The sequence below is a fragment of the Pristiophorus japonicus genome, chromosome 18, assembly GCF_044704955.1.
Source record: "Pristiophorus japonicus isolate sPriJap1 chromosome 18, sPriJap1.hap1, whole genome shotgun sequence".
Taxonomy (NCBI): Eukaryota; Metazoa; Chordata; class Chondrichthyes; family Pristiophoridae; genus Pristiophorus; species Pristiophorus japonicus.
In genome coordinates this window covers 102,774,807-102,787,368 of record NC_091994.1, presented here as the reverse complement: position 1 = coordinate 102,787,368, position 12,562 = coordinate 102,774,807, and the positions used below count along the sequence as shown (strand labels likewise).

The window sequence follows — 12,562 nt, the reverse complement described above, 5'->3', positions numbered from 1 at the left end:
ACCTAACACCAAGACTTAAAAAGCACTAGACAAAGCACAAAAGGTATTGAGCAATTCATTAACAAATAAAAAAAATAGAAGGAACCCTCATCTAAAGCACCAAGATCAAGGTAATAAGCAATCAATCAATCAATAACAAATAAAAAATAGAAGTCCTATCAAAACATGGCCTGGGAAGGCAGTGGGCCGCCGATGAGGGAGCCCATTCGGCCAGGGACAGAGGCGGTGCGCTTCGGCACCCCCCCTCCACTCCCTCACACAGCCTGCAGCACATTCTCACAGATTCTGCGGACGAGGAGCTACTGCACATGCGTGCATACTCTAGCGCGCATGTGCAGAGGTAGTGCCGGAACCTGGCTCCGCCCCCGAATCCAGTGGCCACGCTACACCAACATCGAGGAGAGGCTGGGGAGCGGCCAAACCCGGCCCGAAAATTTTTGGAGCACTTCGAGGCGGACAAAAGCGGCGCACCTCTGGTGAGTGCGCCAGAAATCTGTACTAGCCAAATTCTACCCCATAGTTCTTAGCCAGAGTGCTGCATGGAGCACCTTGTGAAAGCGAGATTGTTCCACCTTCCAGGGTAGGGAGTGTATTCGCTAGCTTGACTGCACCATTATCCAAGATACAGCGGGATATGTGCCCTAGGCTGTGGCAGTTTTTGAAAAGGTGGAGAGTGGGTTGGAGCAGAAGAGAATGATTGTCAGTGACTGATGATTACAGCAGAGGTGATGTGCCCCAGATTGCAGCCATGAAGAGGACTCCAATCTGTGATCTGAGCTTGGAGAATTATGCCCATAATATGTGAATAGACACTTGTGCAAGTGTATTCCTGAGATTTGATAGTGCAGGAGGAAGCTGGATTACTCTTGCTAAGGAGACTGCGCTGACTCAATCATGGTTACTTATAATGCTGTGCACTTGTTTATTGTAAAACACGGTTTAAAAGAGTATTTAATGAGCCTGGCTCAGCAGTGAATGAGTGGACTACCTCGGGATCACTACTGATGAATTTCAGAACTCACTGGGTCTATACACACAGTTTTAAACTTTAAAAAAATTACAAATTCTATGAAGATTGTAAATGGATGATATGATTAATGGAGCCATAGCTGAAAATCTTCAATTAAACCTTCAAGGACCAGTGGACACTTTTCATGCAAAGTTTAAAGCAATGTTGGAGTTACTGCTAGTAATGGTTTTAGTAGGATCACTGCAAAGGTTTGCTGAGTTGCAGATATTTACAGTTAAATAAACTTTTTCTTCACCTGAACATCAGCATGCATATCAATGCGCAACAATTGGAGCAGAAGATCATTTTTAATTTCATTGATAAACACCAGTTCGAAACCTATCTAATTACTTACTGGGTAAATGCACCATGTAGCACTAAATAGAGAGTGGAAGATCTCGTGCTTGATTCCTGGCATTTGGCGATTTGGTTGATCTCAGCAAGTACTTTAGTTGGTGTGCTATGATTGGCCTCGGAGCTTGGGAGGGGAAAACCCGCCAGGGTCCCTGCTCCGATCACGATACAATAATCCCTGTATGTGTGGAGATGTCACTTCAGAACAGGATTGGGCTTGGCTGTGATGTCTTCGATGGGCAAATAGTCTGCTAATACTCATTCTCTGGACTCTCACATTCTGAACCCCAGTGCACCACTTCCTCTCCCCCCCCCGCCCCCCCCCCCCCCCCCAATGCCTGCCCCCAACCAAGCCTCAGGCCACCTACCATCAGGGGCGCTACGCAGCGCCGAGCCTGCGGCCAACATCTCGCCTGAGGCAACTAGACCCATACAGCAGTGCCTGGTCTTCAGTCGTCTTGGACCCCCTTGCTACTGGACCAAGACCTCGCTCAGCTAAGCCCGTGTGGTAGTCGGGGTGCAACGACCACCCCACGTTAAAAGAACTCACGCACAGGCATCTTCCACTCCTCTAACTAAGGACTCATTTTAAGAGTGGAAGCAAGTCTTCCTCGATTACGAAGGACTGCCTATAATGATGATGACATGATGAATGACACTTGGACAAGGTACCGGAATGCTGGCTATACCCCTGGGACTGAGGCCTACAAAGTGTCAGCTCTTTTGGGAGAGGAGAGCTGAAGCAGGAGATAGCCTGATTCAGTGAGTGTTATTTGGTTTCAACTTCAGGCTACCCAAGTACAGAGTAGTTTGGACCCCTCTCCTGGAGGTCTATAGATCAAGACCAAGATCGATAATGCATGTCAACCGAGGCAAAGGCAGACTTCTAGAAGATTGAAGATAGTAGCATACAACCACTTACTCTGAGTAATACAAGAAAGTTGAAATATTATTTGTATTGATTTTAATTTTGGGTAATAATTTCCATTGTAAACACCAGAGCTGATTCAGTGGCAAGACAGTGCTGTATTCTAACTAAGACTATTGTTGATGGCCGACCGTGAATGTATCACACTGCGCATATGATCCTAGTTAGGCTGGGTGATAAAAGAAACAGTGAAAGTGGAGCATTGGAAAGGGAGCCAAGTTCCCCATCAGGGACAGATCAAAAAGGATCACATAGAGCATGGTTATGTACTTCCAAGTAAATGCTATTTTATATTCTGGAAATATTTTGCTATATTCTGGAAATATTTTGCTATATTCAGTGGTTGCTGATCCAGCTTTTGAATTCTGTCTGCATGGTATATAGATAGCAAATCTCAGCGGACCCAATTAAAATGATCAAGCAAATCTTCCGACAGTAATTCCGAGAATTAAAATACTTGGTGACACTGGGAAGCACAGATTGATTGACTGCGTCAGCCTGACAATGGTCCAATGACTTTGGATTTTGCCATTGGAAGTTAGTGCATGGTGACCTCTTTTTTTCCCATCAAAGGCTCAATTTATGCAGGATGAAGAGCAATGAATTGGAGGGTGTGGGAAAGATCAACCACAATTGACTATGATATTGAATATAATTTTATAAGAATAAGGGAATAATATTGGCCCAAACTCCAGAAAACTCTCTGCACTTCATTGAATAGTGACAGGAGATCTTTAGCTTAATCTGAAAGATGGCTCCTCTAATAGTGCAGCATTGTTTCAGTATTGCACTGAAATGTCAGCCTACATTATGTGCTCATTAGTGGGACATGAACCTACAACTTTCTGACTCCGATGCAAGAGTTCTACCACCTGGACCGAGCTGACAGTTCCCAGTCTCAGCTGGGCCAACAATGCAAGACATTGCATAGTGACCATGCATTTCTCCATGGTATGGGTGTGAGTGAAAATTAGTTGGCTAAGCACCCCATTGAAACATCAGCTTCCAACCTTAGTGTCCTGTTCATGGCCCTTCACCAACTTTCTCAATTTAAATAAAAACATGTACTCCCCAATAGTTTCCCGCTAATTTTCCTTGTTTTCCTCTTTCCCTCACCCCATGGCATTACACTCGTGAGTCTCTTTCCCTCACACACATAGGGGTCAAGTTTCGGCTTGAGTTGCTCCTATTTTTTTTGACTTGAGAATGGAGTATCCTAGAAATTGCAATTCTTGGCATTTAGTTTGCCCGAGGCTCTAGTGAGTTAGAACAGTTTCATTTTAGAACAGATTGTTTTTTTCAAAAGGGGGCGTGTCAGGCCACTTATGCCTGTTTTGCAAGTTTAGGCAGCGAAATCTTACTCCAAACTAACTTAGAATGGAGTAAGTGTAGATTTTTGTACGCTCAGAAAAACCTTGCCTACACTTAGAAGTCAGGCGTAGGGAACAAGAGATTGTGTGGGGGGGGGGGTGGAGTTTTACAAACATTAAACACTTCACTTTTACAAATAAAGAGCCATCATCAATAATAAATGATCAATAAATTAATCAAAAAAATTTAAAAATAAATTTTAAAAATTATTAAAAAATCAATAAATAAAAAATTAAGTTTCTACTCACTGACTGCTGCACCGGGAGCCCTCCAACAGCGTGCTGGAACGGGCCCCCCCCCCCTCCCCAGTGTCTCTCTTTCTGTCTGTTGGTGTCTCTCTCTGTCTGTCAGTGTGTTTCTGACAGCGAGGGGTGACAGGAGGAGGGAGGGAGGGCGGGTGGGGGGGAGAGGAGATGGAGGGGGGAAGGAAGGAGAGGAGAAGAAAGGGGGGGAGGAGAGGAGGAAGGGGAGGGGGGAGGAGAGGAGGAAGGGGAGGGGAGGGGAGGAGAGGAGGGAGGGGAGGGGAGGGGGAGGAGAGGAGGGAGGGCAGAGGGGGAAGGAGAGGAGGGAGGAGGGAGAGGGGGGAGGAGAGGAGGGAGGGGGGGGGAGGCTGAACAGGCCCGGCCAACGAGAGAAAGCCGGGCCGAAGACTTCGGGCAGGCCTCGCCTATGGCCGTGAAGGGAGGGGGAACAGCTGAATGGGAAGGGGAGGGTGGGAGCGGACCAGACCGGACCTGAAGGGGTGGGGGTGGAGCCGGAGCGGGAGCTGAACGGGAGGGGAGCGGGCGGGGGCGGGAGAGAGAGCCGGAGCGGGAGCTGAATGGGGGGTGGGGCAGGAGAGAGAGCCGGAGCGGGAGCTGAACAGGGGGGGGGAGCCGGACTTGGACCTGAACAAGGGGGGGGAGGGAGAGATGGAGCAGAAGATGAAGAGGAGGGAGGCCCGAGTCTGATCTTCGCCGCTCCAGTGAGCCCATTCGGCCAGGGCTAGGGGCGTCGTGCTTCGGGCCCCTCCCACGCAGCCTCGGCGGCCTGGAGCTACTGCACATGTGTGCACACTCTAGTGCGCATATGCAGAGGTCCTGGCACTGTTTTCAGCGCCGGGACCTGGCTCCGCCCCCCACAGCTTGTGCTGCGCTGCGCTAAGGGCCTGGAACGTTCCAGCAGCGGGGAGAATTCCGAGGTAAGTTTTAGGCGCAGTTTTGAGCGCGGAAATCAGGCGTGGCTCGCGGGGCTGCGCCGTTCTAGGCGCGGCCCGAAACTTTACCCCAAAGATGCCGACTGACCTGCTGTGTGTTTCCAGCATATTCTCAATTTTTCACTGCAGTTCACCGTTGCCTTGGTTTCCCATCCCGATTAGCAGTCCAGCCAAGAAACGGTTCACAATGCAGTGATGTGGTTGAACAGCTTACAGCACTACGCCACATAGGAGACCTAAAATGAAGTGTTTAAACCATTGTATATCTCACAGAATTACAATTGCCAGTGTTTAAACTTTAGTATAGTCGAAAGTACCCGCAATTGTTACATACAGAAGTGCCAAGTTATTCTTTAAATGCACGAGCTACAGATCTCAAAAAGGTCATGTTTTGGGGAGTTAAGCAGAAGTACATTTCATAATCAATAAAGCACCTTTTCGTCTCTGCCACTTTTCAGTTTGCCTGTCATTGTGGAAGCAAAGGCCAAAAACATATAAATTCAGTGCTTGAGTCACCTGTAGTTTGTTTACTATCGGCTTGCTTTTGTCTTTGCCTGGTATTAGCCTCCCAATGTAAAATCCGACAGACTCATTCTGCCACTGCCACCAACCAATCGTAAGAAAATCTTAACATTTTTTTGAAATTTGAGTGTTGTCGGCGGGGGGGGGAAATTAAAAATTAAAAATCACACCTACACCTCTGTATTTTGAAATGTATGTTTTAAAAAAAAAATTAGGCTCCACCTCCGAAGCTAAAGGACAGGCTATGCGGCGCCAATTTCAAAAATCAGAATGGGAAACTTGCAAGTTATTTTTTGGGAGTCGTTGGGGCCAAAGAAAATGGGCGTAACTCTTGAAATATGCCAAAAAACAGCATTGGGGAAAATTGAGCCCCAAGTCCTGTGGCATTACTTATGGATAGTCTGCAGCATAGATGTTTAGCTGCAAAGGTGGAACTGTGTTTAAATTGTGTTTTAGTATGTCCTTTTAAGGGCCCCAAGTTTCGTACCGCGGCAAAAACGGCGCACGCCCGAGCTGGGCGCCTGTTTTTCGCGCCGAAAACTGCGCCTAAAAAAAAATCCGATATAACTCGATGTCTCCTTGGCGCGGCGCGCTCTTCGCAGCAGGGGGCGGAGCCTAACACTCGCGCCGATTTTCTAAGCAGCAGGGGGCGGCGGGTACAATTTAAATTAGCCTTCGTGGTGCCGGCAACCCTGCGCGTGCGCGTTGGAGCGTGCGCGCACGCGCAGTCTCACACAAACATTGGCACTCGGCCATTTTTTAAAATACTGCAGAAAAAGTGAAGATTTGTTTCTTGGACCCCTGCAAAGGCTTGTAATTTAATTTTCTTTGATATTTCTGTGTGTGAGGGAGTGCTTTTAGCAGCACTGCTGAATAAATCACCTGCTGAAATCAGTGAGTTCAGCTTTTCACTGCTAAACTTGCAGAACCGGTGCTGCATTGGTGCATGCAAATTAAGGATTGTGTGTTTGGAGAAATAAGTGTGCCAATTCAACTTTGCAATAATACGTGGTGTTGACAATGCAGCACCCATTCTTCAAATTTAAATATAAAACTGTCGATGTGGCTGCCTCTCCCTGTCCAAATGGCCTCAGTCCCCCTCGCAGCTCGAAGGCTGCTGCTGTATCTTCGGCTGCCGGCCAGCCACTGACGCCGCTGATATCCTATGGCTGAATGGCTTCACGTCCGTCCGCTGCTGATTCTTCGGCTGCCGGCCAGCCACTGACGCCGCCCCTAAAGCGTGGCCGAATGGTCTCAAGAACCTTAATGAGCTGCGTGTGTCCTGCGTTGATTCTTCGGCTGCCAGCCAGCCACTGACGCCGCTGATATCTCATGGCCGAATGGCCTCGGGTCCGTCCGGTGCTGTTTCTTCGCGGCCAGCCACGAAGAGAATGAAGGCCTGCCTCAAGCACCGCAGCTCAGCTCGAAGCTTGCTGCCGCTGCCGTCAAGACACTGACGCCACACCGCTGCCTGTCTCCAACATGAAAGGCCTGCCTGAAGCACTTTCACACAGGTAGGAACATGGTTTATTTAATCTTTTCTTTGCTTATAAATTTTTATTCAGGTTGGATTTATTTGTATAATAGTATAAGTATAACTAAGGATTGATTGTAGAATTTAATGACTTCCCTTCCCCCCCCCCCACCTCGTTCCCTGCGCCTAATTTGTAACCTACGCCTGATTTTCTAAAGTGTAGACAAGGTTTTTTCGAGCGTACAAAAATCTTCACTTACTCCATTCTAAGTTAGTTTGGAGTAAGTTTTCACTCACGAAACTTTGAAATCAGGCGTAAATTCTGTTCCAAAGTGAAACTGTTCTACCTGACTAGAACTGGAGCAAACTAAATGTGGAGAATTCCGATTTCTAAGATACTCCGTTCTACACCAGTTGCTCCTAAAAATCAGAAGCAAATCATGTGGAAACTTGGGGCCAAGATATTTCCGAAAGGGAAGTGGAGCAAGCAGCTAAATTCAGATAGCTGTTGCTGCTTGTATACTCCTGACCTTGGTTAGAGAACATTTGTAGCTGCTTGTAGGTTTCTGGCTCCAGTTCACAAGAATCCAGCATGAAATGATTACCTTTCTTTCTCTTTTTGTAAGATTGTTTGCACCTGTACAAAAAAGTGTTTTTGAAGTGTCAAGTCTGAAGTATGATAGATGCATGCTGGATGTAAGGTGTTTATATGTACGAGCAGATTTCCACGGTCATTGCTGACAATAAGGATAATTCGCTTATTATTATACTATAGTATTATACTATACACTTTTTGCTAATGGGTTCCTTTAAGACAGGATAATCTAACTGTTGTCATGCTATGAGACTCTCGGGTCATTCAGAGTTTAATTGTTGCATAGTGGACTGTGCTCTAGACTTATCTCGAGATTTAACTATTCCATCACTCTACTGGCTGGCCTCCCACATTCTACCTTACATAAACTTGAGGTCATTTGGCTGCCTGACTCGCACCAAGTCCTGCTCACCCATCACCCTCTGTGCTCGCTGACCTATATTGGCTCCCGGTTAAGCAATGCCTCGATTTTAAAATTCTTATCCTTGATTTCAAATCCCTCCATGGCCTTGCCCCTCCCTATCTCTAATTTCCTCCAGCCCCACAACCCCCCGAGATATCTGCGCTCCTCCAATTCTCGCCTCTTGTGCATCCCTGATTTTAATCGCTCAACCATCGGTGGCCATGACTTCAGCTGCCTAGGTCCTAAGCTCTGGAATAGCTTCCTTAAACCTCGCCACTTCTGTACCTTGCTTTCCTCCATTATGACGTTCCTTAAAACCTACCTCTTTGACCAAGCTTTAGGTCATCTGCCCAAATTTTTCCTTATGTGACTTGGTGTCAAATTTTGTATTACAACACTCCTGTGAAGAACCTTGGGATGCTGTACTACGTTAAAGGTGCTATATAAATACAAATTGTTGTTGCTTGTTCATTTTAAGGTGGCGGTTAGAAGTGCAGATCAGAAGCAGACGGCATTTTAACATTGTTTTGCACCTGTAACAAAGTGTGACGTCTGAAGTGTGACATCTGCAACATGGCATCTGAGTGCATTGACATACTGGAGCATTGGCTCTCGATAATTAACATGTAGCAGAACTAACACAAAATCTTCCAGCCGATCAAGGCTTCACGGAAAGGCCTACAGCTCTCGATCATAGTTCAGCTGTGCGGAAGTGACCTTTTTTCCCAGCTGCACTCGGCGGCACGGAGGAGTCTGCAGCCTGATTGCTGTCCCAGCAGGAGGAATCTGTGACATATGGTCTCCCAGCAGGAGGGGTCTGCTTGCAGCTTTTTAGCATAAAAGTAAAATTGGGGGTGGCGGCGGGGGGAGTAAATTTACAGAGAAAAAAATACATCAAACTAACAAATCTTTATTTAATAATGCATTCTGAAAATAGCAGTTTAAAAGGCATCCGCTATAAAACTGGCTGCTGCTGTTTTACTGCGTGCGCTCATCTTCCTTTGACCCCGCAAAGCTCAGTTATGGAAGGGCTGAGCATGACTTGTACTGCCTCCTTGTAAATCACGACCCGTTTGCATTCACAATTAACATCCTTCCTCCTGATAAAAGGATGTTCCGGAAGGCGCAGTGCACTTACCCATCAGTGTTCCTCAGTATCACGCATCCAGCCCAGCACTCAAAAGGAGTGAGGGCCGAGAAAAATTCACTTTATTTCACTTTATTCTGTAGAGCAGTGGATCAGTGTGCTCCTGACCTTGCTACTGCAGCCTGCATTGCCGGATGAGTGTCTGCATGTCACTAAAAGCAGAATCGAAGTATAATCTGGACCATCAATTTGTAAAATTACACACTGATTTTTATTTTCATGCCTTGTCATTTCTTTGTCTGCTGAACACTGGGTGTGGACATGTAATTGATAACACCAGGCAGTCTTTGAAAGGGCTACAGACACCTTCAGTGTACAAATGCGGAAATGATCCTTTTTAGAAACGGGGGGAGGGGGAGAGGACAACACATAGATAGCAGTGCGCTTTGCCTTTTTATGATTTCTCATTCATGATGATGGCCAGAAGACTCGTGTCCACGTCTTTACATTCAAAGTCATCCAGGAGGAGGGCCTTGAATTAGCTCTGCTGGCTCCCGACTCGCGATATTGCTGGCAATCTGCCCCAACTGTGCTGTCCCAGAGAGGGTAATGGAGCAACCCAGTCAGGAGGATTCCCTGCTACACCAGGAAATTGGGAGCGGGCAAAGGTGATTCAGGATGTTCCCAGATAATTCATGGTATTCGTTTGATATGCAATTCCCTTCTGCGGCTCTATTACTGTATTCTATTTTAATCTGAAATCAGCCATCATATGCAATTAAATTTGGATATATATTCGATTCCTACAGACAGAATTTGAACTTTGGATGATTTTGATTTGAGAAATCATGAGAATGGTTGGCAACCTATTGTGCGATTATTTGCTTGGCAACATGAAATGACCCATTATGGTATTATTTGCTGAGCAACACCGGCCTGCCCTAGCATTATTATGCCTTTTCTAAAATAACCAATAACCAAACAAAAATGTACCCTTTAATAAAGAACTTAACCATTAAAAAAAAAACAAAGGAAACATAAACTTAAATAATAATGTTGTTACCAGTGTCCACTCTACACTCCAGTCCCTGCGGTGCCCACCGGTCATGGTAGCAATGAGTTTTATGCGACTTGACATCTTTGCCTCAGCCAGCAGTTAGAGCTCAGTCTAAATTCAGTCACTGAAAAAATAGAAAAGACTGCTTCTGGTTCTGCTTCAAATACAATCCGCGCTGATGGGGGTGAAAAAAATCTCTGGTTATTGGCTGTAAGAGTCCGACATGAAATGAGTTGGGGCAATCTTAACTCCGTGGCCACCTGACATGGACTTCTACTCAAAACTGCCACTGATTCAGAATCAGTTGGTACATAAATTGTTCATCTCACTCAAAAGAGATAAGCTACCAGGTGTAGGAAAACAAATGTCACATGGGTGCAGTGAGTTTGATGCTGGGACGCATTGCGGGGCACAGTAGAGGGCGCTTTATTCAACATCAGGCTGCGTTATACCTGACCTGGGAGTGCTTGGTGTGGATTCTGGGTGCCTGATGGAAAATGTTCTACTTCCCAGCCCTGATATCCCCCACCTTGGTGAGAACAAAATTAACAGGAAACTGTTTTTTTTAAATTAGGTTCCAGATGATGTAAAGAGAGTCCACTGACGGAATGGAAGAGCTTGTATAGCACATGCTTCCATTACAGTCACTGGGCAAATCTGCTGACATGTTGGACTGTACTTTACAAGGTTACTGGAAAAGAAATATGATTTAAACATGGAACTTTCTTTACCATGGGGTAGCAGGAGTCTGCACACAGCCACAAGGGCGACATGGTGAGGGCAGACTTTTGTCCATCTGACCTTTATCAGCCATGGCTCAGTTCGTAGCACTCTCAGAAGGTTGTGGGTTTAAGTCCCATTACAGGCACTTGAGCACAAAATCCAGGCTGATGCTCCAGTGCAGTGCTGAGAGAGTGCTGCACTTTCGAGGGGTCGTCATTCGGATGAGACGTTAAACCGAAGCCCTGTCTGACCTCACGGGTGGATTTAAAAGATCTCATGGTACTATTTAGAAAAAGAGCAGGGGAGTTCTCCCCAGTCTCCTGGCCAATATTGATCCCTAAACAAGATCCAAAAAAAAAAATCACATTGTTGTTTACTGGCCCTTGCTGTGCGCAAATTGGCTGCTGCGTTTCTTACATTACTGCAGTAGCTACACTTCAAAAATACTTCATTGCTGTAGGACATCTTGAGGTTGTGAAATGCGCTATATAAATGCAAGTCTTTCTTTCGTTAAGCCTGGGGTCAACTGTCTGTTCAAACTGTCGCTCCAAGGTTTGTGCTTTCACTTCCCAACCTGTAGGTTCATTTCAAGTGTTGGTCACTCCTTGTGTGAAGGGCTGTCCTAAATTTGCCTTTCACTAGTTTAAATATGTACTCCTTTATCCTGCAGTCAAGGTTCACTTTGAAGTAGTGCGTGGATTTACCTTTTCTAAATCATTACTGAATATCTATAAATACTGACAAATAAACAGCAAAGTCAAAGTTTATTCAGCCATTAGCAATATGCTTAGAAGAGGTTTTCCTTTTCATTTGTTTATACTGTGTTTGCCAGTTATTTAAATGGCTCTTTCCTTTCAGGTGTCACTATGAAGCTGATGGATGAGGTGGCCGGCATTGTGGCAGCTCGGCATTGCAAGACCAACATTGTGACTGCATCTGTGGACGCCATCAACTTTCACCAGAAGATTCAGAAAGGTACCACACTTTCACACTCCCAGTCACAAGGGTACTTTGGTTGGCACAGTCACATTGCTGCTGTGTTAACATTATGGACAGTATATGATCCGATACCATTGCTATGAAAGGTTTTGCCTATTACAGGCAGATTCTTTGGCTGCTGCCTGTATAACTTCAAAAATCAAAACTTTCAAACACACATCCAACAACATTTGAATAATAAGCCCTCACACTACCTCCGGCTGCACTGGAACCAAACCGCAGAAGAATGTACTGCACTATTAAACATATTTATTGTACTAGTCAATATTTTCAAATAATTTTTTACCACATAAATATATTTAATCTTTCAGATGGTTCACTAGTTCTGTGAGAGTGGTTTTACCATCTCCTTACACAGAGTTGAGTTCTGCTCCCTCTCCAGCACAAGCAGTGTCACTTTAAAATACAATCTCAGCCTTAAAATTATAGGGTGAGATGCCTAACGCATTCCTATGATGTTTGTTTGTACGCTAATTTAAGAGTTGTTGATCTAACAGGAATTTAATTATTTAATTTTGAATGCTTTAAGAGGTTATACACATTTTTACAGAATGTAATTTGAAGGCTATAATCTGACAATTGAAACATGGGACCATTGCATGTTTTAGGAAACATTCTACAATCCATAAGATTTCCAGCTCTAAATTACATCATATCATTTTAATTTTGTGGCTATTTTCAAGTTCGTAAGAACATAAAAAATAGGAGCAGGAGTAGGCCACATGGCCCCTCGAGCCTGCTCCGCCATTCAGTAAGATGGCTGATCTTCTACATCAACTCCATTTTCCCGCCCTATTCCCATATCCCTTGATTCCTGTTGTGCCCAGAAATCTATCGATCTCAGA

At 45.4% G+C, this 12,562-nt stretch overlaps 1 protein-coding gene across 3 annotated transcripts in view; it reads left to right on the top strand.

The window, feature by feature from the left end:
- The window catches only part of acot7 (acyl-CoA thioesterase 7), a 273,074-nt gene that overhangs the window by 179,822 nt on the left and 80,690 nt on the right, over nt 1–12,562 (top strand). For all 3 annotated transcript variants that reach the window (XM_070861014.1, XM_070861013.1, XM_070861015.1), the window contains one exon: nt 11,577–11,693. In XM_070861014.1, coding sequence (XP_070717115.1) covers nt 11,577–11,693 — 117 coding nt within the window. The remainder of the gene's footprint in view (nt 1–11,576; nt 11,694–12,562) is intronic.